The sequence below is a fragment of the Cryptomeria japonica genome, unplaced genomic scaffold (assembly GCF_030272615.1).
Source record: "Cryptomeria japonica unplaced genomic scaffold, Sugi_1.0 HiC_scaffold_87, whole genome shotgun sequence".
Lineage (NCBI taxonomy): Eukaryota > Viridiplantae > Streptophyta > Pinopsida > Cupressales > Cupressaceae > Cryptomeria > Cryptomeria japonica.
The window spans coordinates 351429-376386 of record NW_026728909.1 but is presented as its reverse complement, the minus strand read 5'-3'; the positions used below and the strand labels follow the sequence as shown (position 1 = coordinate 376386).

Here is a 24958-nt window from a genome sequence, read left to right as displayed (position 1 = left end):
TGCTCCTACAAAAAAAATGATAAGATTAATGGGGTTCGGCCCCATGGTGGGCGCCACAAATGTGTGCAGGAAATGTGGTGTACAGAAACGTAAAATTAAGGTTCCAAAAGATCCACACACCAATGGGACTCTTGGTGCAAGTTATGGAGCTATATTGAATAGCTCAACTTCCCAAGGGATGTTCCATTGTTCTCTATCTAACATGATCCCTCAAGTCAATGTCTTTTCTCTCAAATCATTGAGCAAAGTGACTTAGGAATGACAACTCCAAGAATGTCAAGAAAACCCCTCATTCCAAAGGCTCATGGAAAGACTTATTGAAGCAAACGAGGAAAAATATATGCTCATGCTAACTAGAAAAGGAGTTACACTTCCTAAAGATTTTAATACCGAAAACTTAAGGAATGTCGCTGAAAGAATTTTTAGAACAAGGTCTAGAAATTATGCCTATCAAGACCAAAAAATAGAAGAAGAAACACATGGCCCATAAATCATGCATGAACAAAATAACACCCCCGAACACAACCATGGCCGACCTCAGGATAATCTTAATGAAAGGGGGAAGGTTTCCCTCGACATACAAATGCACCCATGGTCACTCTTACACAACAAATCCAAATGCTGCAAAGGCAAATGTAGAACATGCAACAAGGGACCACAATGCGATACTCCTTGGATGAAATCTGTCCTTACTCCTTTGACAGGAGATTAAACATGATACCTTTTCCCCCAAATTCAGATATGCGAAAGTACGACAAATACGATGCTAAAAGTGATCCTCGCAATCATGTTCGGGAATTTTGTACCATAAGCCTAGAGTTTTCTCACGATGATTCTTAATGAGACTATTCCCAAGAAGTTTGGGAGGGAAAACAATGGAGTGGTTGTCTAAACTTACACTTCCCATCAGATCATTTGATGAGTTTGTAAACAAATTTATCACAAAATACTCCTATAATATTTAGGATGCAATCACCATGTTGGATGTATGCAACACCAAACAAAAAAGCAATGAAACATTCATGGTGTTTCTTCAGTGTTGGAGACGTATGGTTTCGAGATATCCTCGAGACATGCCTGAAAAGGAAAAGATGGAGATCTTTATTGACAATCTAAATAGTGAGATGTGTTATCAACTCAAGCTCCAATGCATACCAGCTTTTACCAAGTTGATAGAAAATGGAATCCAAGTAGAGGAAGCCTACATCAAGAAAGGAACATTGAAGTTATTTAAGGAAGGAATTAACTCATCCAACACTCACTCCTTTAACAATAAAAATAACAACAACACTTTAGACAAATCAAGATTTTGGACAAGAAACAAAAACATTGTTAATGATGGAGGAGCTGATGCTAATGATATGAAGTCCAAACAACCAGTATTAGCTTTATGAGGTAATCCACAATCTAACAAAAATCAAAAGGGTGTTAATCAAGGCACTAACACTTATCCACAAAATACCAATCAAGGACCTTCAATTTCAAATACCAATAACAATACCCAAGGCAACAACAATAAACAAGGCTAACTGAGGGAATAATACAAACCAAAGAGGTAACACCAACACTTTCCCAAATAGACACATCTACACACCATTAGGGAAAACCTTAGAATTGACATTTCGAGAACTCCTGGCGAACAAAATTATCACATTACTGACCATAAACAACTTTGAACCCCAGGTCAAACCACCTTGGTGGAATGATTCGTATTTTTGTGATTTTCATCGAAACAAAGGACATCACACAAATGATTTCATGAGGCTTAAGAATATTGGTCAGGATATGATCAATAGAGGTGATTTAATGGTTGATGGTCTCAAAACAAACGGTGACCACGATGCTTTTAAAAATCCTCTTCCAAATTACAAGAAGGGAGGAGCTCCATCATCAAATGATACAAGAGGAGCTTGTATAAATCACCTGTACAACAACACCATCAATCACATATTGATAGATGATAACCAAATAAATGTCATAAAAATCAAGGACAAACAAGACCATGCATCAATCAATGTGACAACCAAAGCTCAAAAATGCGTCTTGAAAGGGCATACATCAACATCCACCACTATTCCCAATACTCAATATGATTTGGTTTATCAACTACAGAGAACTCCTGCTCAAATATCTATACTCGAGTTGCTCAAGTTCTCACCAAAAGATAAGGATATCTTAGAACAAGCATTGGTTGAAACAAACATTCCTCAAGATCTGGACATTGATAAAATTCCAAGCCATGGTGGCTCATATGACAGGGCCTCATAAACTCACCTTTTCCAACATGATAATGTCTCTTTGAGTCATCCACATAACACTCCCCTTCATATCAAAGTCTTAGTCTACAAACATCGAGTTAAAAGAGTATTAATAGATGGAGGAGTTGGTCTCAATATATGTGCTTTAAAGCTTATCCGTGCATTAGGCTTCTTTGAGAAGTCTATTGATCCAAACAAAAAGATCACCATCAAGGCCTATGATGATGAAGACAAGTCATCTAAAGGAACAGTGATACTACCTATTTAGGTAGGACTGATACAAAGGGACACTATGTGCCAAGTCTTAGACATAGACTTAACATACAATATTCTATTGGGTCATCCTTGGATACATGAAATGCAAGTAGTGCCTTCAACATACCATCAGTGTGTCAAATTCCCATATAATGGACAGGAAATCTCCATATCTACCGATAATAATCCTTTTCAACATTGCAATGCTATGGGGACAGCTCAAGACAGCCTAGTTCCACACAATAGGAAAGCTCCAGCTTCCTTAGCATTAGATCATCATCAAGAAAAAATCAAGTCTTTATCCATGGACTTCAAACAAAAGTTGAAATCAAAGATCAAGGCATGGGAGAATACTATTTTGAACCCATGTGTCTATCAAAATTACCAACATCACCAAAATCTCATGGACAACCTTCTGCATCGACACATCAATCAACACAACCCATCACCAAGTTTGATGGAAAATTTATCAAATTGGGCACACTAGCAAATGAATCATAAGGGAAAGACATCCTTAGTTGGCTATACAAGGATGAGGAAGAGGTCAGAGCTGCTACTCTAGAGGTGGCCATACCAACACAACAATATGGTTAATGATTCCTGATCATACGACGGATGGGATACAATAGCAATGGACCTATAGATATTATTGGTGTCTGATTTTTCATCTTGTAAGAACTATGAGATTAGGTGAAAGATAACCTGCATGAAAAGGAGAAATAGGAGGGTCACTTTGGTGAAAGAAGGTCGGCTCATCTGCTCGCCAAAGACAAGAAAAACAAATTGAAACCGAAGATGTTTCCCCTGAACCGGCAAAGGCTTTTACCCTTGATGATGATGACAACTCAGGAGCTCTAGTGAGGAGGGGGGGAGGATGAGGAATTTCAGGTGGAAGGGGAGGAACAAGGGGAGGACAGTAAGGAGGATTCAAAGGGTTTAAGTGATTCTCTAGAGGACAAGGTTGATTCGAAACAAAAATCCTTGCTTCAAAATACTTTTTTAGGATGTGGAAATGGTGCCCTGTTCTCAGGACTCTCCTACCGAGGAGGAGAATTTTAGCATCAAATAATAGCAAAACTAGATAATTAACCTACAAGTTAAGGTCATGAACCTTAAAGCGAAGATGGACGAATATAGGCAAGGACATCAGCTAATGGGAGAGGCCTTGAATTCCCTATGTGCTATTACTGATGAATTATGCAGAATGTCGTTATGGGGTTTGTCTTGAGATAGAGAAAGATGAAGAAAAAAGCAAAAAAGATGAAGGATGTCAACCTGCAAGAGGAGCAGAAAGAGGACATGTTGTAACCTAAGATCTAGAAGGAACTGATGTAGTGTCTTGTGCGGGAATGGAACGTCATCAAGGATGAGTAGGATGCTATTGGGTTGGTGCTTTTTTTTGGTCTGGGTTGATTTCAAAAGATGATAGTATTAGTTTTAACATGGACTTTTATCTAAACAGGCCTGCATGCCTTATGTTGGGTGTTTTCATGTGGATTAAGTACTCTGATACTATTATGAACTCTTTTTAGTTATATGCTAGTAGTTGTATTATGGATAGTAGGAAGTTGGAGAGGGTTATTATGTTTAGTTATGTGGGTATTGTTAGTGTTTTATTACTTTTGAGAGTTGTTTCTATGCTTTCTGGGGTGTTGGCTATCCGATGCCAGCGATTGTGTCGTTGCTCTCTAGTTTATTTGTTTTTTTTGTAAGGGTTTAGGACCCCTTCCCTACTAAAATAATAAAAGACATTTATAAAAAGATATTGCATATGAATTACCTATTTCAAATTGCCCATTAGAATATTGGACTTTTATTTATAGTAAACTGTGATACTTCAAAATTGCATCTAACGCCTTACAACAAATGATGGCTTATTTATATGACTACCGAGTGATAGTTTATGCCACCATATATCAGATACTAAATACGGAGGTGATACACTCATAGCTGATTATTAGGATGTAGATGAGCATACTCCTATATAGATTTAGGGACAGAATACAATACTGTAGTCAGTGGTTCCAGAAGGGCAGGTGAAAGTGCTGGAAGTATCATCCTTGGCATAACTGTAGGCCTGAGGGCACTGGTTCTTGAAGATCATCGAGTAGTTTGTGGCAGGGCAGTTGTCGACATAGGCACCTCTGTAGCAATACTGGTCAGTTTGAAAGACAGTGCAGGCACTATTGCATCCGCCATTCACCTTCAACTCAGCAGGGCAAACAGCATTGACGTCGGCTTTGCATGCAGGGGCAGTGCACTGTCCGTTTGTAGGATTGATGGAGAGAGGACCGTTGAATTCGTCCACCAGGGAGACGTCGTAGAAGTCCTTGTTGCCATCTCCATTGAGGGTGTACTCAGCCAGCGTGGTGGGAATGCCTCCCGAGACCTGGCAGCTCAATTGGCCGTTGCAGTCACCGGTTTGACAGGTTCCTCGGTCGCTCGCATCAAAAGAGCAGCCGGTTCGGCCCCAGAATCTTGCTCCCTTTGTCCCTGCCGGCACATCGACGGTCCATGTCTTACCCTGGTCGAGCTGCTGCCCTCCACCGGGTAATCCTGCCGCCCAAACCGTGTACCTGCACTGGTTCGTTATCTCAAACTTAACTGCTGCCGCCTCTGCAACAAAAAACACACGCATATTATTATTGTGAACCTCGGATATATAGTGTATTCAATCTAAAACTCTTATGTTACCAATACAGCTTACCTTGCATCTGAAGATATATAGCCAGTCCAGCCACAAGAATAAGCACAAGATCTGATACTGTTGCCATTATACCGTCTGTATTGAACGGTCGAATGAAGATGGATAGATTGAGTATATGAAGAAGGATTCATCATTTATATAGGAAAAGATCTCCCGGGCAGACACGAAGGAAGCATGGACTCAGTCTGAGCAGTAGTGTGACGTACGAGGGCACCCTCTATCCAGCTTCTACGATGCATCTGCATGTAGTTATATGTCTATGTAAAATGCATTATATGCATAGGATGTGTAACATGCATTGTATGAATAAGATTCTAAGATGCATCTAGATGCAGTTATATGTATATGCAACATGTATTATATGCATAAAATGTGTAACATGTATTGTATTCATAGAATTGTCAATGCATCGTACGAAAGCCCTTGTTATTAGAATTCAAACTTACATTTAGTGCATGACTTGACTTCAGGTTGCATTTAGTGCATGACTTGACTTCAGGTAACCGCTGCCCAGTTTCCGACCGTAATAACTTCAGAAGGAAGCAAACTAGCATGGACCCGGCTGAGAAGCCGTGGATGCTACGAGAGCCCTGGTTTATCAGAACTCAAACCTGCATTGAATACATGAAATGACTCTAGGTAACAGCTGGCCAGTTTTTGATCCTAACTATTTCAGTGACTTGAAAAGCCAAGGTAGCCTAAGAATCAAATCGGAAGATGTAAAATTATCTTGATAAAGATTTTAACTTCATAGAATTTCTTTTGCTTAAACTTGATATTTTGTTTGATTGACCCACTTTTTAAAAATTATATATTTTGTTTTCTTATAAGTGTTTTTAAATCTATTTTTTAAATTTATTCTTATTAATGTATTTATAAATTTATTTAAGTTTATTAGTAATTAAAAGTGAGAATACAATTTATTAATAAATAATGTTCAAACAAAAAACTGTAGAAAAATTATTTGAAGAAGATGTTAAGTTCATAGAATCAAATTGGAAAAGCTTACAATTTCTTTTGGTTAAACTTGATATTTTGTTTGATTGATCCATTTTTCTAAATTATATACTTTGTTTTCTTATGAATGTTTCTCAATCTATTTTTAAAATTTTATGTTTATTAATGTATTTATAAATTTTTCAAGTTTGTCGATAATTAAAAGTGAGATTACAACTTATTAATTAATACTCAACATATCAATAGTTTAAAATTTAATATTTGAAAAATATACATTTTAATTGACTTTTGTAACTAATATTATAATAATTTCAAAAAATTGGTTTAATTTTTAAATAGGTATTATTTGCTTTCAAATAAAAATGTTAAATAAGTAGTGGAATATGAACTTATGATTTAAAAAAATAGACTAAATTATTATCAATAGTGAAATAAGAATATCTTGAAATGTCGATTAGGTCTAGGGGAACAAGTTTTTTTTAGAAATTTGCAAATCTAAAAGGACAACTATATTTTCTAAATATTTAAAATTTTCTAGTCAGAGATTTTTTTTATGATTATTTTAGGATTTTTTTTCTTTGTATATACTTAGTTTCAAACAATGAGATTAAAAATAAGTAATCATACATAAAATTTTAACTATGACTAAGAAATTCTAAGAAAGTAATCTAAACTCCCTTACATCTTCTTTGCAACCCTTCCCTATTTGCAAAAGGCTTGAAACTCCTTGAGAATATTTTCTCTTTGTAGATAAGCAATTCCTCTTTAGGAGTCTAGATTTCTTTCCCAATTTACAGGTTTATATTGGTAATTTGAAAAATATATTTGTTAGATCATATTAAATTCTTTTTTCAATATTTCATTCTTGTCCTATTTTATCTTACAAGGGAGTCCTTCACCCCGTTATATATTTATTCTTAAGGTAGTTGGCTCTAAATTATTTATTAATAGTTGAAGGGCCAAGGGTGTTATCTAGGGTTGGTCTTCAAATAGAAGTCTTAATGCTCAGTCCCATATCTAATTTGTCTATTATACAATATTGGTGGGGGCTACAAAAATAAATAAAAAAATAAACTTTAGGAAGTCCTTATATATTTATTTGGCTACTTTAGAGTTAAAGTTCAATGAAACTAAATCCAACATCCTTTTTTTCCCATATCATATGGCTATTTATGTTTTGTTGGTTTGATTTGTTGTGAAACTTGGTTGTCTTTAATATTACAGCTATTATCTGAATATTGATGACCCTTACGGTTGGAAACTGGGCAGCTCTTACCTGAAGTCAAGTCATGTTATAAATGCAAGCTTGAATTCTGTAACCGGAATGCGTACGATACTAGCCTTCTCATGCCGGGTCCTTCCTCTGTTGCTTCCTTCATGACCGGCGGAGCGATCTTTTTCTATATAAATGAATAATCCCTCCTCATATACCCAATCTATCTATCTTCATTCAATCGTTCAATTCAGACGGTATAATGGCGATGGTATCAGATCTTGCGCTTGTTCTTGTGGCTGGACTGGCCATATCTTTACATATGCAACGTAAGATGTGTTGGTAAAATAATACGTGTTGTAGGTTGTTGAATGGTATATACATCTCTCTAGGCCTTACGATAATTTTTGTGTGTGTATGTTTTGTTGCAGAGGCGTGGGCAGTTAAGTTTGATATACGAAACCAGTGCGGGTACACAGTTTGGGCGGCAGGACTACCAGGAGGAGGGCAGCAGCTTGACCAAGGTCAGACATGGACCGTCGATGTGCCGGCAGGGACAAAGGCGGCAAGATTCTGGGGCCGAACTGGCTGTTCTTTCGATGCGAGCGGCCGAGGAACCTGTCAAACTGGTGACTGCAACGGCCAACTGAGCTGCCAAGTCTCGGGGGGCGTTCCGACCACGCTGGTCGAGTACACCCTAAATGGAGATGGCAACCAGGACTTCTACGATGTCTCCCTGGTTGACGGCTTCAACGTTCCTCTCTCCATCAATCCTACAAATGGACAGTGCACTGCCCCTGCATGCAAAGCCGACGTGAATGCTGCTTGCCCTGCTGAATTGAAGGTGAATGGTGGATGCAATAGTGCCTGTACTGTCTTTCAAACTGACCAGTATTGCTGCAGAGGTTCCTATGTCAAGAACTGCCCCGCCACAAACTACTCGATGATGTTCAAGAACCAGTGCCCACAGGCATACAGTTATGCTAAGGACGATTCTTCCAGCACTTTCACCTGCCCCTCTGGTACCACCGACTATAGTATTGTATTCTGTCCCTAGATATATATAGGATCATCATAGTCATTATAACCTCCAAATAATCAGCTATGATCTTATCACCCGTGTATTTAGTATCTGATATATGGTGGCATAAACTATCATTTGGTAGAGTCATGTAAATAAGCCATCGGTTGGTGTAAGGTATACATGCCAGTTTCCAAGTATCACAGTTTATTGTAAATAAAATTCCATCGGTATTTTAATGGGTAATGAGGAAAAGCTAATCCATATGCAGTTATCTTTTTAACATTTTAAGTTCTAATATATTAAATATATATATATATTCAAATAGTACAGATATTTACTTGTTTTGAATTATAAATCTTAATTTTAAAATATAGATTATTTACATTCATCAAATAAAATTTTGAGTCACAATTGATTTTTTTGTAAACTAGCTACTTTTGGGTGTTGCATTCCATATATATTAAAAATTGAAAATTTTTCAATTAAATAACAAATCTAAAATAGGGCCAGAATGCATCTCTACTCTTACTTACGTAGACAAAATCCTACATAGTAGCTACATCCAATATCTCTTATCAGCTTTACATTCAAACTAAACATACTAGAGAAACTAAGTTTCAATTTTCACATTATTACCTTTTGGAATATCTTGATTAGGTTTTTGGTTGTTTGTGAATGCAAAGGACGAGTTGACATGATCTAGACTCACTACATTAATGGAGGCCTTTAAGAAGTCCACACACTTTTGCACTTAGCACTATCAGTTCTTCACCCTATCTCCAACCACCTCAATAGGGAAAGGAACCCATGAGCCAAATTACTTTACAATAATTAAAATTATATTACTTGACATTTTTTTTTTCTTGTTCTTATTTTTATTTAAATGTTATGAGTTATTTTATTTGGAAAGATTATTTCATTTTACTTGAAATTAATTTTATATTTTTTAGTTGAAAGTTGTTATATATTTCTAATTTTGAAATATGTATTCATTATGTATTTATTTTATGTTTGTAGTAAGATATGTCACTCTTTGATGTGACAAGGACATTTGGTGCTAATAAGATAGAGTAAGAATTAATAAATAAATATACTCAACACAAAACTAATCTACTTTCCAATACATATTGTATCAACTCAATCCATAATAGTGGATTCTAATAAATTTGCATGGATATACACATATTTAAAATTTTTAAACTATAATAATAAGATGGGAGAAATTTTTCCGTAACTATATATTACATACAAATTGCCTTTATCACATTATTGGTGATATGATAGTAATTATTGTAGACGTATAAATCTGACCACTTTCCTAAATGAATATTTAATATTTATTTTAATCTCATTCTTCTATTTAATTAAATTCTTTATATTCATCTATTTGATTAAATGAATTACTCAATTTATTTAATTAAGTTCACCTAAGCCTTTTCTAGCCTTTGATTAAATAAATTACTTTATTTAATTAAATTCCCCCTTCTCCCCTTTTAATTAAACTTACATTTAATTAAATTAATCCTTGCAAATAAATAATTCTAATTTATTTATTTAAATCCCTCACTTGTATTTATGCAAGTTGCATCTATTTGATTGAAATAAAGTAGTTTTATTTTAATTAAATTCCTTTTTCCTCCACTTCCATTTTCCTACATCTCCCACTTGCCTCCCTAAACCCCTTCTAGATTATTCTAATCAATTCTAATTTAGCCTAATCCATCTCCTAATTATTGTCACATCCCTAAGAAAAGGGAAGTCACTTCTCAAACCCTCAAAGTCTTCAATAACTATTAAAGGCTTTATGTCCTCAACAAGTTAACCCTCAAAGTCTTCATAACCATTAATGGTTAACTCAACCTTCTTTCATGGCTAGAGACTTTCTCTCTAACTCAACCCTCATCTAACCCAAGGGTCTCATAAAACATTCATGGCTTTAACTTTGGTTATCCCTTTAACCCTTGCACAAGAGTTTACTGCTTGGGTAAAAGCTTTATCCAATGGATAACCCTAACCTAACATTAACCCTTAGCTCCTAAGGTAACCATCATGTCTTCTCAAGCATTTAATTATTATTTCATCTCCTCTCAAGCAACCTCTTGTTGACAATTGTCACCATTTCATTGGTGAGAATTGTAAACATGGATTGATAACTTTCAATCCTGGCCCTTGTTAAGATTATCCAATCTTGACCATCCATTTCCCTATTTTCCCTATAAATAGAGCTCTCATTCTCTCATTTTGAGATATCCAAGTTTCATGCATGTAATCTATAGTCATTTTACTGAGCATTTAGCCTCTCTTTGATAAAATCATCTTAATAGCATTTTAGAAGTAATTTTAAATATCATAGCATATCCATGTTAGACTAGTATATATTGTTAGGAGAGGATTGCTAATCTTTATCATAACATAAAATTCATACTAGTTTAAAATCATCATAGATTCAATATCATACATATCTAGGAATGAAATCATGGTAAATTAATCAAACATCACCCATTCTTGGAGTTGTTATTCCTAAGTCACTTTGCTCCGTGATTTGAGAGAAAAGACATTGACTTGAGGGATCCTGTGAGATAGAGAACAATGGAACATCCCTTGGGAAGTTGAGCTATTCAATATAGCTTCATAACTTGCACCAAGAGTCCCATTGGTGTGTGGATCTTTTGGAACCTGAATTTTATGTTTTTGTACACCACTGCATTTCCCACAAACATTTCTGGCACCCACCATGGGGCTCGAAATTAGGTCATTCCCTTCTCACCGACCATTTAAATGGCACTCTAAGAGAAACTCGGGATGACAGGCTTGCTAAACGATTTAACTGCTTGAAATGAAGAAAGCATGAAAGAGTGGTTTGGCATTTTGGTCACCCAATTAAGGGGAGAGCATATACTTTCCACTTTCGAGACAAGGCACTCAAGTGTTCTTTTTAACCTTTCAAAGAAATGATTTGCTAACTTCTGTTTGGAGATTTTGCTCCAAAAAGTATGGTGTTCTTTTTAACCTTTTATAGCAATGATTTTCTATCAAAAAATTGGAAATCCTGGTCAACAAAAGAAATCGTGATTTTGGTCAACAAAATTAAAGTTGATAAGTGAGAACTTTCCCTTTTTCCTTGCACAAAATAAAGATGAGTTTCTTTTACTTTTGCAATAAATTAAAATGAATCCTTTTAGGCACCAAAGGAAGGTGAATTTCTTTTTACCTTTGTTGATTGAAAAGTAAATTTGTTGTTCTTTTAAAACCCGAACGAAGTGTTTTCCTAACTTGGAAGAATGAAATTTTTTTCTTTGTTGTTCTTTTTACCCATGCAATAAGAAAAAGATGAAGTTTTGTTTTAAATACCAAAGGAAAGTATGAAGTTCATTTTAAACATCCCAAAGAACTTATGAGGTTTATTTTAAGCTTTTGCAATAAAAAAGAGGGTGAGTTCTTTTTAACTAACTTTTGAAAGAAAGAAAAGAAAAACTTAAACTAACTCCTATTGCTCCTGCAGAAAAAGGTTTGAACCTGAACAAAATCAGTTAGCAAAATAATCAAATTCTGAGGGTGGGCTTCACAAGCCTAAAATTTTCTTTCTTCGATTACAGTTTTGCGTTTTCCTTTGTTAGAGCTATGCATTAGACTATTGCACAGGTGAGCTACAGAAACGTGCAGATGCACTACAAAAACATGAAAATGTGCTACAAAATGACTTCTATGCGCTAAGATGGTTACCGAATGTTCTACTATGTTTGTCGAATGCGTTATGATGATATAGAATACAACCAGAATATCAGGTGCTAACAAAAAGTCTAAATGTGCTAGTGGAGAGGTCTTCACTAAATAGTATACTAGAAGCACTAACTAATGTTTCTACGCACTAAAGAAAGGTCCCAATGTGCTAAACCAGCTTTCCCACGTGCTTGCAATATTGCTCCTACAAAAAAAATGATAAGATTAATGGGGTTCGGCCCCATGGTGGGCGCCACAAATGTGTGCAGGAAATGTGGTGTACAGAAACGTAAAATTAAGGTTCCAAAAGATCCACACACCAATGGGACTCTTGGTGCAAGTTATGGAGCTATATTGAATAGCTCAACTTCCCAAGGGATGTTCCATTGTTCTCTATCTAACATGATCCCTCAAGTCAATGTCTTTTCTCTCAAATCATTGAGCAAAGTGACTTAGGAATGACAACTCCAAGAATGTCAAGAAAACCCCTCATTCCAAAGGCTCATGGAAAGACTTATTGAAGCAAACGAGGAAAAATATATGCTCATGCTAACTAGAAAAGGAGTTACACTTCCTAAAGATTTTAATACCGAAAACTTAAGGAATGTCGCTGAAAGAATTTTTAGAACAAGGTCTAGAAATTATGCCTATCAAGACCAAAAAATAGAAGAAGAAACACATGGCCCATAAATCATGCATGAACAAAATAACACCCCCGAACACAACCATGGCCGACCTCAGGATAATCTTAATGAAAGGGGGAAGGTTTCCCTCGACATACAAATGCACCCATGGTCACTCTTACACAACAAATCCAAATGCTGCAAAGGCAAATGTAGAACATGCAACAAGGGACCACAATGCGATACTCCTTGGATGAAATCTGTCCTTACTCCTTTGACAGGAGATTAAACATGATACCTTTTCCCCCAAATTCAGATATGCGAAAGTACGACAAATACGATGCTAAAAGTGATCCTCGCAATCATGTTCGGGAATTTTGTACCATAAGCCTAGAGTTTTCTCACGATGATTCTTAATGAGACTATTCCCAAGAAGTTTGGGAGGGAAAACAATGGAGTGGTTGTCTAAACTTACACTTCCCATCAGATCATTTGATGAGTTTGTAAACAAATTTATCACAAAATACTCCTATAATATTTAGGATGCAATCACCATGTTGGATGTATGCAACACCAAACAAAAAAGCAATGAAACATTCATGGTGTTTCTTCAGTGTTGGAGACGTATGGTTTCGAGATATCCTCGAGACATGCCTGAAAAGGAAAAGATGGAGATCTTTATTGACAATCTAAATAGTGAGATGTGTTATCAACTCAAGCTCCAATGCATACCAGCTTTTACCAAGTTGATAGAAAATGGAATCCAAGTAGAGGAAGCCTACATCAAGAAAGGAACATTGAAGTTATTTAAGGAAGGAATTAACTCATCCAACACTCACTCCTTTAACAATAAAAATAACAACAACACTTTAGACAAATCAAGATTTTGGACAAGAAACAAAAACATTGTTAATGATGGAGGAGCTGATGCTAATGATATGAAGTCCAAACAACCAGTATTAGCTTTATGAGGTAATCCACAATCTAACAAAAATCAAAAGGGTGTTAATCAAGGCACTAACACTTATCCACAAAATACCAATCAAGGACCTTCAATTTCAAATACCAATAACAATACCCAAGGCAACAACAATAAACAAGGCTAACTGAGGGAATAATACAAACCAAAGAGGTAACACCAACACTTTCCCAAATAGACACATCTACACACCATTAGGGAAAACCTTAGAATTGACATTTCGAGAACTCCTGGCGAACAAAATTATCACATTACTGACCATAAACAACTTTGAACCCCAGGTCAAACCACCTTGGTGGAATGATTCGTATTTTTGTGATTTTCATCGAAACAAAGGACATCACACAAATGATTTCATGAGGCTTAAGAATATTGGTCAGGATATGATCAATAGAGGTGATTTAATGGTTGATGGTCTCAAAACAAACGGTGACCACGATGCTTTTAAAAATCCTCTTCCAAATTACAAGAAGGGAGGAGCTCCATCATCAAATGATACAAGAGGAGCTTGTATAAATCACCTGTACAACAACACCATCAATCACATATTGATAGATGATAACCAAATAAATGTCATAAAAATCAAGGACAAACAAGACCATGCATCAATCAATGTGACAACCAAAGCTCAAAAATGCGTCTTGAAAGGGCATACATCAACATCCACCACTATTCCCAATACTCAATATGATTTGGTTTATCAACTACAGAGAACTCCTGCTCAAATATCTATACTCGAGTTGCTCAAGTTCTCACCAAAAGATAAGGATATCTTAGAACAAGCATTGGTTGAAACAAACATTCCTCAAGATCTGGACATTGATAAAATTCCAAGCCATGGTGGCTCATATGACAGGGCCTCATAAACTCACCTTTTCCAACATGATAATGTCTCTTTGAGTCATCCACATAACACTCCCCTTCATATCAAAGTCTTAGTCTACAAACATCGAGTTAAAAGAGTATTAATAGATGGAGGAGTTGGTCTCAATATATGTGCTTTAAAGCTTATCCGTGCATTAGGCTTCTTTGAGAAGTCTATTGATCCAAACAAAAAGATCACCATCAAGGCCTATGATGATGAAGACAAGTCATCTAAAGGAACAGTGATACTACCTATTTAGGTAGGACTGATACAAAGGGACACTATGTGCCAAGTCTTAGACATAGACTTAACATACAATATTCTATTGGGTCATCCTTGGATACATGAAATGCAAGTAGTGCCTTCAACATACCATCAGTGTGTCAAATTCCCATATAATGGACAGGAAATCTCCATATCTACCGATAATAATCCTTTTCAACATTGCAATGCTATGGGGACAGCTCAAGACAGCCTAGTTCCACACAATAGGAAAGCTCCAGCTTCCTTAGCATTAGATCATCATCAAGAAAAAATCAAGTCTTTATCCATGGACTTCAAACAAAAGTTGAAATCAAAGATCAAGGCATGGGAGAATACTATTTTGAACCCATGTGTCTATCAAAATTACCAACATCACCAAAATCTCATGGACAACCTTCTGCATCGACACATCAATCAACACAACCCATCACCAAGTTTGATGGAAAATTTATCCAATTGGGCACACTAGCAAATGAATCATAAGGGAAAGACATCCTTAGTTGGCTATACAAGGATGAGGAAGAGGTCAGAGCTGCTACTCTAGAGGTGGCCATACCAACACAACAATATGGTTAATGATTCCTGATCATACGACGGATGGGATACAATAGCAATGGACCTATAGATATTATTGGTGTCTGATTTTTCATCTTGTAAGAACTATGAGATTAGGTGAAAGATAACCTGCATGAAAAGGAGAAATAGGAGGGTCACTTTGGTGAAAGAAGGTCGGCTCATCTGCTCGCCAAAGACAAGAAAAACAAATTGAAACCGAAGATGTTTCCCCTGAACCGGCAAAGGCTTTTACCCTTGATGATGATGACAACTCAGGAGCTCTAGTGAGGAGGGGGGGAGGATGAGGAATTTCAGGTGGAAGGGGAGGAACAAGGGGAGGACAGTAAGGAGGATTCAAAGGGTTTAAGTGATTCTCTAGAGGACAAGGTTGATTCAAAACAAAAATCCTTGCTTCAAAATACTTTTTTAGGATGTGGAAATGGTGCCCTGTTCTCAGGACTCTCCTACCGAGGAGGAGAATTTTAGCATCAAATAATAGCAAAACTAGATAATTAACCTACAAGTTAAGGTCATGAACCTTAAAGCGAAGATGGACGAATATAGGCAAGGACATCAGCTAATGGGAGAGGCCTTGAATTCCCTATGTGCTATTACTGATGAATTATGCAGAATGTCGTTATGGGGTTTGTCTTGAGATAGAGAAAGATGAAGAAAAAAGCAAAAAAGATGAAGGATGTCAACCTGCAAGAGGAGCAGAAAGAGGACATGTTGTAACCTAAGATCTAGAAGGAACTGATGTAGTGTCTTGTGCGGGAATGGAACGTCATCAAGGATGAGTAGGATGCTATTGGGTTGGTGCTTTTTTTTGGTCTGGGTTGATTTCAAAAGATGATAGTATTAGTTTTAACATGGACTTTTATCTAAACAGGCCTGCATGCCTTATGTTGGGTGTTTTCATGTGGATTAAGTACTCTGATACTATTATGAACTCTTTTTAGTTATATGCTAGTAGTTGTATTATGGATAGTAGGAAGTTGGAGAGGGTTATTATGTTTAGTTATGTGGGTATTGTTAGTGTTTTATTACTTTTGAGAGTTGTTTCTATGCTTTCTGGGGTGTTGGCTATCCGATGCCAGCGATTGTGTCGTTGCTCTCTAGTTTATTTGTTTTTTTTGTAAGGGTTTAGGACCCCTTCCCTACTAAAATAATAAAAGACATTTATAAAAAGATATTGCATATGAATTACCTATTTCAAATTGCCCATTAGAATATTGGACTTTTATTTATAGTAAACTGTGATACTTCAAAATTGCATCTAACGCCTTACAACAAATGATGGCTTATTTATATGACTACCGAGTGATAGTTTATGCCACCATATATCAGATACTAAATACGGAGGTGATACACTCATAGCTGATTATTAGGATGTAGATGAGCATACTCCTATATAGATTTAGGGACAGAATACAATACTGTAGTCAGTGGTTCCAGAAGGGCAGGTGAAAGTGCTGGAAGTATCATCCTTGGCATAACTGTAGGCCTGAGGGCACTGGTTCTTGAAGATCATCGAGTAGTTTGTGGCAGGGCAGTTGTCGACATAGGCACCTCTGTAGCAATACTGGTCAGTTTGAAAGACAGTGCAGGCACTATTGCATCCGCCATTCACCTTCAACTCAGCAGGGCAAACAGCATTGACGTCGGCTTTGCATGCAGGGGCAGTGCACTGTCCGTTTGTAGGATTGATGGAGAGAGGACCGTTGAATTCGTCCACCAGGGAGACGTCGTAGAAGTCCTTGTTGCCATCTCCATTGAGGGTGTACTCAGCCAGCGTGGTGGGAATGCCTCCCGAGACCTGGCAGCTCAATTGGCCGTTGCAGTCACCGGTTTGACAGGTTCCTCGGTCGCTCGCATCAAAAGAGCAGCCGGTTCGGCCCCAGAATCTTGCTCCCTTTGTCCCTGCCGGCACATCGACGGTCCATGTCTTACCCTGGTCGAGCTGCTGCCCTCCGCCGGGTAATCCTGCCGCCCAAACCGTGTACCTGCACTGGTTCGTTATCTCAAACTTAACTGCTGCCGCCTCTGCAACAAAAAACACACGCATATTATTATTGTGAACCTCGGATATATAGTGTATTCAATCTAAAACTCTTATGTTACCAATACAGCTTACCTTGCATCTGAAGATATATAGCCAGTCCAGCCACAAGAATAAGCACAAGATCTGATACTGTTGCCATTATACCGTCTGTATTGAACGGTCGAATGAAGATGGATAGATTGAGTATATGAAGAAGGATTCATCATTTATATAGGAAAAGATCTCCCGGGCAGACACGAAGGAAGCATGGACTCAGTCTGAGCAGTAGTGTGACGTACGAGGGCACCCTCTATCCAGCTTCTACGATGCATCTGCATGTAGTTATATGTCTATGTAAAATGCATTATATGCATAGGATGTGTAACATGCATTGTATGAATAAGATTCTAAGATGCATCTAGATGCAGTTATATGTATATGCAACATGTATTATATGCATAAAATGTGTAACATGTATTGTATTCATAGAATTGTCAATGCATCGTACGAAAGCCCTTGTTATTAGAATTCAAACTTACATTTAGTGCATGACTTGACTTCAGGTTGCATTTAGTGCATGACTTGACTTCAGGTAACCGCTGCCCAGTTTCCGACCGTAATAACTTCAGAAGGAAGCAAACTAGCATGGACCCGGCTGAGAAGCCGTGGATGCTACGAGAGCCCTGGTTTATCAGAACTCAAACCTGCATTGAATACATGAAATGACTCTAGGTAACAGCTGGCCAGTTTTTGATCCTAACTATTTCAGTGACTTGAAAAGCCAAGGTAGCCTAAGAATCAAATCGGAAGATGTAAAATTATCTTGATAAAGATTTTAACTTCATAGAATTTCTTTTGCTTAAACTTGATATTTTGTTTGATTGACCCACTTTTTAAAAATTATATATTTTGTTTTCTTATAAATGTTTTTAAATCTATTTTTTAAATTTATTCTTATTAATGTATTTATAAATTTATTTAAGTTTATTAGTAATTAAAAGTGAGAATACAATTTATTAATAAATAATGTTCAAACAAAAAACTGTAGAAAAATTATTTGAAGAAGATGTTAAGTTCATAGAATCAAATTGGAAAAGCTTACAATTTCTTTTGGTTAAACTTGATATTTTGTTTGATTGATCCATTTTTCTAAATTATATACTTTGTTTTCTTATGAATGTTTCTCAATCTATTTTTAAAATTTTATGTTTATTAATGTATTTATAAATTTTTCAAGTTTGTCGATAATTAAAAGTGAGATTACAACTTATTAATTAATACTCAACATATCAATAGTTTAAAATTTAATATTTGAAAAATATACATTTTAATTGACTTTTGTAACTAATATTATAATAATTTCAAAAAATTGGTTTAATTTTTAAATAGGTATTATTTGCTTTCAAATAAAAATGTTAAATAAGTAGTGGAATATGAACTTATGATTTAAAAAAATAGACTAAATTATTATCAATAGTGAAATAAGAATATCTTGAAATGTCGATTAGGTCTAGGGGAACAAGTTTTTTTTAGAAATTTGCAAATCTAAAAGGACAACTATATTTTCTAAATATTTAAAATTTTCTAGTCAGAGATTTTTTTTATGATTATTTTAGGATTTTTTTTCTTTGTATATACTTAGTTTCAAACAATGAGATTAAAAATAAGTAATCATACATAAAATTTTAACTATGACTAAGAAATTCTAAGAAAGTAATCTAAACTCCCTTACATCTTCTTTGCAACCCTTCCCTATTTGCAAAAGGCTTGAAACTCCTTGAGAATATTTTCTCTTTGTAGATAAGCAATTCCTCTTTAGGAGTCTAGATTTCTTTCCCAATTTACAGGTTTATATTGGTAATTTGAAAAATATATTTGTTAGATCATATTAAATTCTTTTTTCAATATTTCATTCTTGTCCTATTTTATCTTACAAGGGAGTCCTTCACCCCGTTATATATTTATTCTTAAGGTAGTTGGCTCTAAATTATTTATTAATAGTTGAAGGGCCAAGGGTGTTATCTAGGGTTGGTCTTCAAATAGAAGTCTTAATGCTCAGTCCCATATCTAATTTGTCTATTATACAATATTGGTGGGGGCTACAAAAATAAATAAAAAAATAAACTTTAGGAAGTCCTTATATATTTATTTGGCTACTTTAGAGTTAAAGTTCAATGAAACTAAATCCAACATCCTTTTTTTCCCATATCATATGGCTATTTATGTTTTGTTGGTTTGATTTGTTGTGAAACTTGGTTGTCTTTAATATTACAGCTATTATCTGAATATTGATGACCCTTACGGTTGGAAACTGGGCAGCTCTTACCTGAAGTCAAGTCATGTTATAAATGCAAGCTTGAATTCTGTAACCGGAATGCGTACGATACTAGCCTTCTCATGCCGGGTCCTTCCTCTGTTGCTTCCTTCATGACCGGCGGAGCGATCTTTTTCTATATAAATGAATAATCCCTCCTCATATACCCAATCTATCTATCTTCATTCAATCGTTCAATTCAGACGGTATAATGGCGATGGTATCAGATCTTGCGCTTGTTCTTGTGGCTGGACTGGCCATATCTTTACATATGCAACGTAAGATGTGTTGGTAAAATAATACGTGTTGTAGGTTGTTGAATGGTATATACATCTCTCTAGGCCTTACGATAATTTTTGTGTGTGTATGTTTTGTTGCAGAGGCGTGGGCAGTTAAGTTTGATATACGAAACCAGTGCGGGTACACAGTTTGGGCGGCAGGACTACCAGGAGGAGGGCAGCAGCTTGACCAAGGTCAGACATGGACCGTCGATGTGCCGGCAGGGACAAAGGCGGCAAGATTCTGGGGCCGAACTGGCTGTTCTTTCGATGCGAGCGGCCGAGGAACCTGTCAAACTGGTGACTGCAACGGCCAACTGAGCTGCCAAGTCTCGGGGGGCGTTCCGACCACGCTGGTCGAGTACACCCTAAATGGAGATGGCAACCAGGACTTCTACGATGTCTCCCTGGTTGACGGCTTCAACGTTCCTCTCTCCATCAATCCTACAAATGGACAGTGCACTGCCCCTGCATGCAAAGCCGACGTGAATGCTGCTTGCCCTGCTGAATTGAAGGTGAATGGTGGATGCAATAGTGCCTGTACTGTCTTTCAAACTGACCAGTATTGCTGCAGAGGTTCCTATGTCAAGAACTGCCCCGCCACAAACTACTCGATGATGTTCAAGAACCAGTGCCCACAGGCATACAGTTATGCTAAGGACGATTCTTCCAGCACTTTCACCTGCCCCTCTGGTACCACCGACTATAGTATTGTATTCTGTCCCTAGATATATATAGGATCATCATAGTCATTATAACCTCCAAATAATCAGCTATGATCTTATCACCCGTGTATTTAGTATCTGATATATGGTGGCATAAACTATCATTTGGTAGAGTCATGTAAATAAGCCATCGGTTGGTGTAAGGTATACATGCCAGTTTCCAAGTATCACAGTTTATTGTAAATAAAATTCCATCGGTATTTTAATGGGTAATGAGGAAAAGCTAATCCATATGCAGTTATCTTTTTAACATTTTAAGTTCTAATATATTAAATATATATATATATTCAAATAGTACAGATATTTACTTGTTTTGAATTATAAATCTTAATTTTAAAATATAGATTATTTACATTCATCAAATAAAATTTTGAGTCACAATTGATTTTTTTGTAAACTAGCTACTTTTGGGTGTTGCATTCCATATATATTAAAAATTGAAAATTTTTCAATTAAATAACAAATCTAAAATAGGGCCAGAATGCATCTCTACTCTTACTTACGTAGACAAAATCCTACATAGTAGCTACATCCAATATCTCTTATCAGCTTTACATTCAAACTAAACATACTAGAGAAACTAAGTTTCAATTTTCACATTATTACCTTTTGGAATATCTTGATTAGGTTTTTGGTTGTTTGTGAATGCAAAGGACGAGTTGACATGATCTAGACTCACTACATTAATGGAGGCCTTTAAGAAGTCCACACACTTTTGCACTTAGCACTATCAGTTCTTCACCCTATCTCCAACCACCTCAATAGGGAAAGGAACCCATGAGCCAAATTACTTTACAATAATTAAAATTATATTACTTGACATTTTTTTTTTCTTGTTCTTATTTTTATTTAAATGTTATGAGTTATTTTATTTGGAAAGATTATTTCATTTTACTTGAAATTAATTTTATATTTTTTAGTTGAAAGTTGTTATATATTTCTAATTTTGAAATATGTATTCATTATGTATTTATTTTATGTTTGTAGTAAGATATGTCACTCTTTGATGTGACAAGGACATATGGTGCTAATAAGATAGAGTAAGAATTAATAAATAAATATACTCAACACAAAACTAATCTACTTTCCAATACATATTGTATCAACTCAATCCATAATAGTGGATTCTAATAAATTTGCATGGATATACACATATTTAAAATTTTTAAACTATAATAATAAGATGGGAGAAATTTTTCCGTAACTATATATTACATACAAATTGCCTTTATCACATTATTGGTGATATGATAGTAATTATTGTAGACGTATAAATCTGACCACTTTCCTAAATGAATATTTAATATTTATTTTAATCTCATTCTTCTATTTAATTAAATTCTTTATATTCATCTATTTGATTAAATGAATTACTCAATTTATTTAATTAAGTTCACCTAAGCCTTTTCTAGCCTTTGATTAAATAAATTACTTTATTTAATTAAATTCCCCCTTCTCCCCTTTTAATTAAACTTACATTTAATTAAATTAATCCTTGCAAATAAATAATTCTAATTTATTTATTTAAATCCCTCACTTGTATTTATGCAAGTTGCATCTATTTGATTGAAATAAAGTAGTTTTATTTTAATTAAATTCCTTTTTCCTCCACTTCCATTTTCCTACATCTCCCACTTGCCTCCCTAAACCCCTTCTAGATTATTCTAATCAATTCTAATTTAGCCTAATCCATCTCCTAATTATTGTCACATCCCTAAGAAAAGGGAAGTCACTTCTCAAACCCTCAAAGTCTTCAATAACTATTAAAGGCTTTATGTCCTCAACAAGTTAACCCTCAAAGTCTTCATAACCATTAATGGTTAACTCAACCTTCTTTCATGGCTAGAGACTTTCTCTCTAACTCAACCCTCATCTAACCCAAGGGTCTCATAAAACATTCATGGCTTTAACTTTGGTTATCCCTTTAACCCTTGCACAAGAGTTTACTGCTTGGGTAAAAGCTTTATCCAATGGATAACCCTAACCTAACATTAACCCTTAGCTCCTAAGGTAACCATCATGTCTTCTCAAGCATTTAATTATTATTTCATCTCCTCTCAAGCAACCTCTTGTTGACAATTGTCACCATTTCATTGGTGAGAATTGTAAACATGGATTGATAACTTTCAATCCTGGCCCTTGTTAAGATTATCCAATCTTGACCATCCATTTCCCTATTTTCCCTATAAATAGAGCTCTCATTCTCTCATTTTGAGATATCCAAGTTTCATGCATGTAATCTATAGTCATTTTACTGAGCATTTAGCCTCTCTTTGATAAAATCATCTTAATAGCATTTTAGAAGTAATTTTAAATATCATAGCATATCCATGTTAGACTAGTATATATTGTTAGGAGAGGATTGCTAATCTTTATCATAACATAAAATTCATACTAGTTTAAAATCATCATAGATTCAATATCATACATATCTAGGAATGAAATCATGGTAAATTAATCAAACATCACCCATTCTTGGAGTTGTTATTCCTAAGTCACTTTGCTCCGTGATTTGAGAGAAAAGACATTGACTTGAGGGATCCTGTGAGATAGAGAACAATGGAACATCCCTTGGGAAGTTGAGCTATTCAATATAGCTTCATAACTTGCACCAAGAGTCCCATTGGTGTGTGGATCTTTTGGAACCTGAATTTTATGTTTTTGTACACCACTGCATTTCCCACAAACATTTCTGGCACCCACCATGGGGCTCGAAATTAGGTCATTCCCTTCTCACCGACCATTTAAATGGCACTCTAAGAGAAACTCGGGATGACAGGCTTGCTAAACGATTTAACTGCTTGAAATGAAGAAAGCATGAAAGAGTGGTTTGGCATTTTGGTCACCCAATTAAGGGGAGAGCATATACTTTCCACTTTCGAGACAAGGCACTCAAGTGTTCTTTTTAACCTTTCAAAGAAATGATTTGCTAACTTCTGTTTGGAGATTTTGCTCCAAAAAGTATGGTGTTCTTTTTAACCTTTTATAGCAATGATTTTCTATCAAAAAATTGGAAATCCTGGTCAACAAAAGAAATCGTGATTTTGGTCAACAAAATTAAAGTTGATAAGTGAGAACTTTCCCTTTTTCCTTGCACAAAATAAAGATGAGTTTCTTTTACTTTTGCAATAAATTAAAATGAATCCTTTTAGGCACCAAAGGAAGGTGAATTTCTTTTTACCTTTGTTGATTGAAAAGTAAATTTGTTGTTCTTTTAAAACCCGAACGAAGTGTTTTCCTAACTTGGAAGAATGAAATTTTTTTCTTTGTTGTTCTTTTTACCCATGCAATAAGAAAAAGATGAAGTTTTGTTTTAAATACCAAAGGAAAGTATGAAGTTCATTTTAAACATCCCAAAGAACTTATGAGGTTTATTTTAAGCTTTTGCAATAAAAAAGAGGGTGAGTTCTTTTTAACTAACTTTTGAAAGAAAGAAAAGAAAAACTTAAACTAACTCCTATTGCTCCTGCAGAAAAAGGTTTGAACCTGAACAAAATCAGTTAGCAAAATAATCAAATTCTGAGGGTGGGCTTCACAAGCCTAAAATTTTCTTTCTTCGATTACAGTTTTGCGTTTTCCTTTGTTAGAGCTATGCATTAGACTATTGCACAGGTGAGCTACAGAAACGTGCAGATGCACTACAAAAACATGAAAATGTGCTACAAAATGACTTCTATGCGCTAAGATGGTTACCGAATGTTCTACTATGTTTGTCGAATGCGTTATGATGATATAGAATACAACCAGAATATCAGGTGCTAACAAAAAGTCTAAATGTGCTAGTGGAGAGGTCTTCACTAAATAGTATACTAGAAGCACTAACTAATGTTTCTACGCACTAAAGAAAGGTCCCAATGTGCTAAACCAGCTTTCCCACGTGCTTGCAATATTGCTCCTACAAAAAAAATGATAAGATTAATGGGGTTCGGCCCCATGGTGGGCGCCACAAATGTGTGCAGGAAATGTGGTGTACAGAAACGTAAAATTAAGGTTCCAAAAGATCCACACACCAATGGGACTCTTGGTGCAAGTTATGGAGCTATATTGAATAGCTCAACTTCCCAAGGGATGTTCCATTGTTCTCTATCTAACATGATCCCTCAAGTCAATGTCTTTTCTCTCAAATCATTGAGCAAAGTGACTTAGGAATGACAACTCCAAGAATGTCAAGAAAACCCCT

The 24958-nt window shown here is 35.7% G+C and overlaps 4 protein-coding genes across 4 annotated transcripts; 2 read left to right on the top strand and 2 right to left on the bottom strand.

Annotated features, from left to right (window-relative positions):
- Window positions 1-4503: 4503 nt before the first annotated feature.
- Window positions 4504-5287, bottom strand: LOC131864473 (pathogenesis-related thaumatin-like protein 3.7). Its single transcript, XM_059215244.1, has 2 exons — window positions 5221-5287; window positions 4504-5129 (listed from the first exon to the last, which is right to left on the bottom strand). The coding sequence occupies exons 1-2, from the start codon at window positions 5285-5287 to the stop codon at window positions 4504-4506; spliced, it is 693 nt and encodes a 230-aa protein (XP_059071227.1).
- Window positions 5288-7616: 2329 nt separating this feature from the next.
- Window positions 7617-8649, top strand: LOC131864493 (pathogenesis-related thaumatin-like protein 3.7). Its single transcript, XM_059215263.1, has 2 exons — window positions 7617-7719; window positions 7822-8649. Exons 1-2 carry the CDS (start codon window positions 7653-7655, stop codon window positions 8445-8447), a joined length of 693 nt encoding a protein of 230 aa, XP_059071246.1. The 5' UTR covers window positions 7617-7652; the 3' UTR covers window positions 8448-8649.
- An 8188-nt stretch (window positions 8650-16837) lies between these two features.
- Window positions 16838-17621, bottom strand: LOC131864472 (pathogenesis-related thaumatin-like protein 3.7). The gene is made up of 2 exons (XM_059215243.1): window positions 17555-17621; window positions 16838-17463 (listed from the first exon to the last, which is right to left on the bottom strand). The coding sequence occupies exons 1-2, from the start codon at window positions 17619-17621 to the stop codon at window positions 16838-16840; spliced, it is 693 nt and encodes a 230-aa protein (XP_059071226.1).
- Window positions 17622-19950: 2329 nt separating this feature from the next.
- On the top strand, window positions 19951-20986 carry LOC131864492 (pathogenesis-related thaumatin-like protein 3.7). The gene is made up of 2 exons (XM_059215262.1): window positions 19951-20053; window positions 20156-20986. Exons 1-2 carry the CDS (start codon window positions 19987-19989, stop codon window positions 20779-20781), a joined length of 693 nt encoding a protein of 230 aa, XP_059071245.1. The 5' UTR covers window positions 19951-19986; the 3' UTR covers window positions 20782-20986.
- The last annotated feature ends 3972 nt before the right edge of the window (window positions 20987-24958 follow it).

What these genes read in the sequence shown, in the direction of transcription:
- LOC131864473 (XM_059215244.1), bottom strand. Translation starts at nt 5,287, where the DNA reads ATGGCAACAGTATCAGATCTTGTGCTTATTCTTGTGGCTGGACTGGCT. An exon ending in TATATATCTTCAGATGCAAG is followed by an intron (nt 5,130 to 5,220) that starts GTAAGCTGTATT and finishes TTTTTGTTGCAG; the next exon opens with AGGCGGCAGCAGTTAAGTTT.
- LOC131864493 (XM_059215263.1), top strand. Translation starts at nt 7,653, where the DNA reads ATGGCGATGGTATCAGATCTTGCGCTTGTTCTTGTGGCTGGACTGGCC. An exon ending in CATATCTTTACATATGCAAC is followed by an intron (nt 7,720 to 7,821) that starts GTAAGATGTGTT and finishes GTTTTGTTGCAG; the next exon opens with AGGCGTGGGCAGTTAAGTTT.
- LOC131864472 (XM_059215243.1), bottom strand. Translation starts at nt 17,621, where the DNA reads ATGGCAACAGTATCAGATCTTGTGCTTATTCTTGTGGCTGGACTGGCT. An exon ending in TATATATCTTCAGATGCAAG is followed by an intron (nt 17,464 to 17,554) that starts GTAAGCTGTATT and finishes TTTTTGTTGCAG; the next exon opens with AGGCGGCAGCAGTTAAGTTT.
- LOC131864492 (XM_059215262.1), top strand. Translation starts at nt 19,987, where the DNA reads ATGGCGATGGTATCAGATCTTGCGCTTGTTCTTGTGGCTGGACTGGCC. An exon ending in CATATCTTTACATATGCAAC is followed by an intron (nt 20,054 to 20,155) that starts GTAAGATGTGTT and finishes GTTTTGTTGCAG; the next exon opens with AGGCGTGGGCAGTTAAGTTT.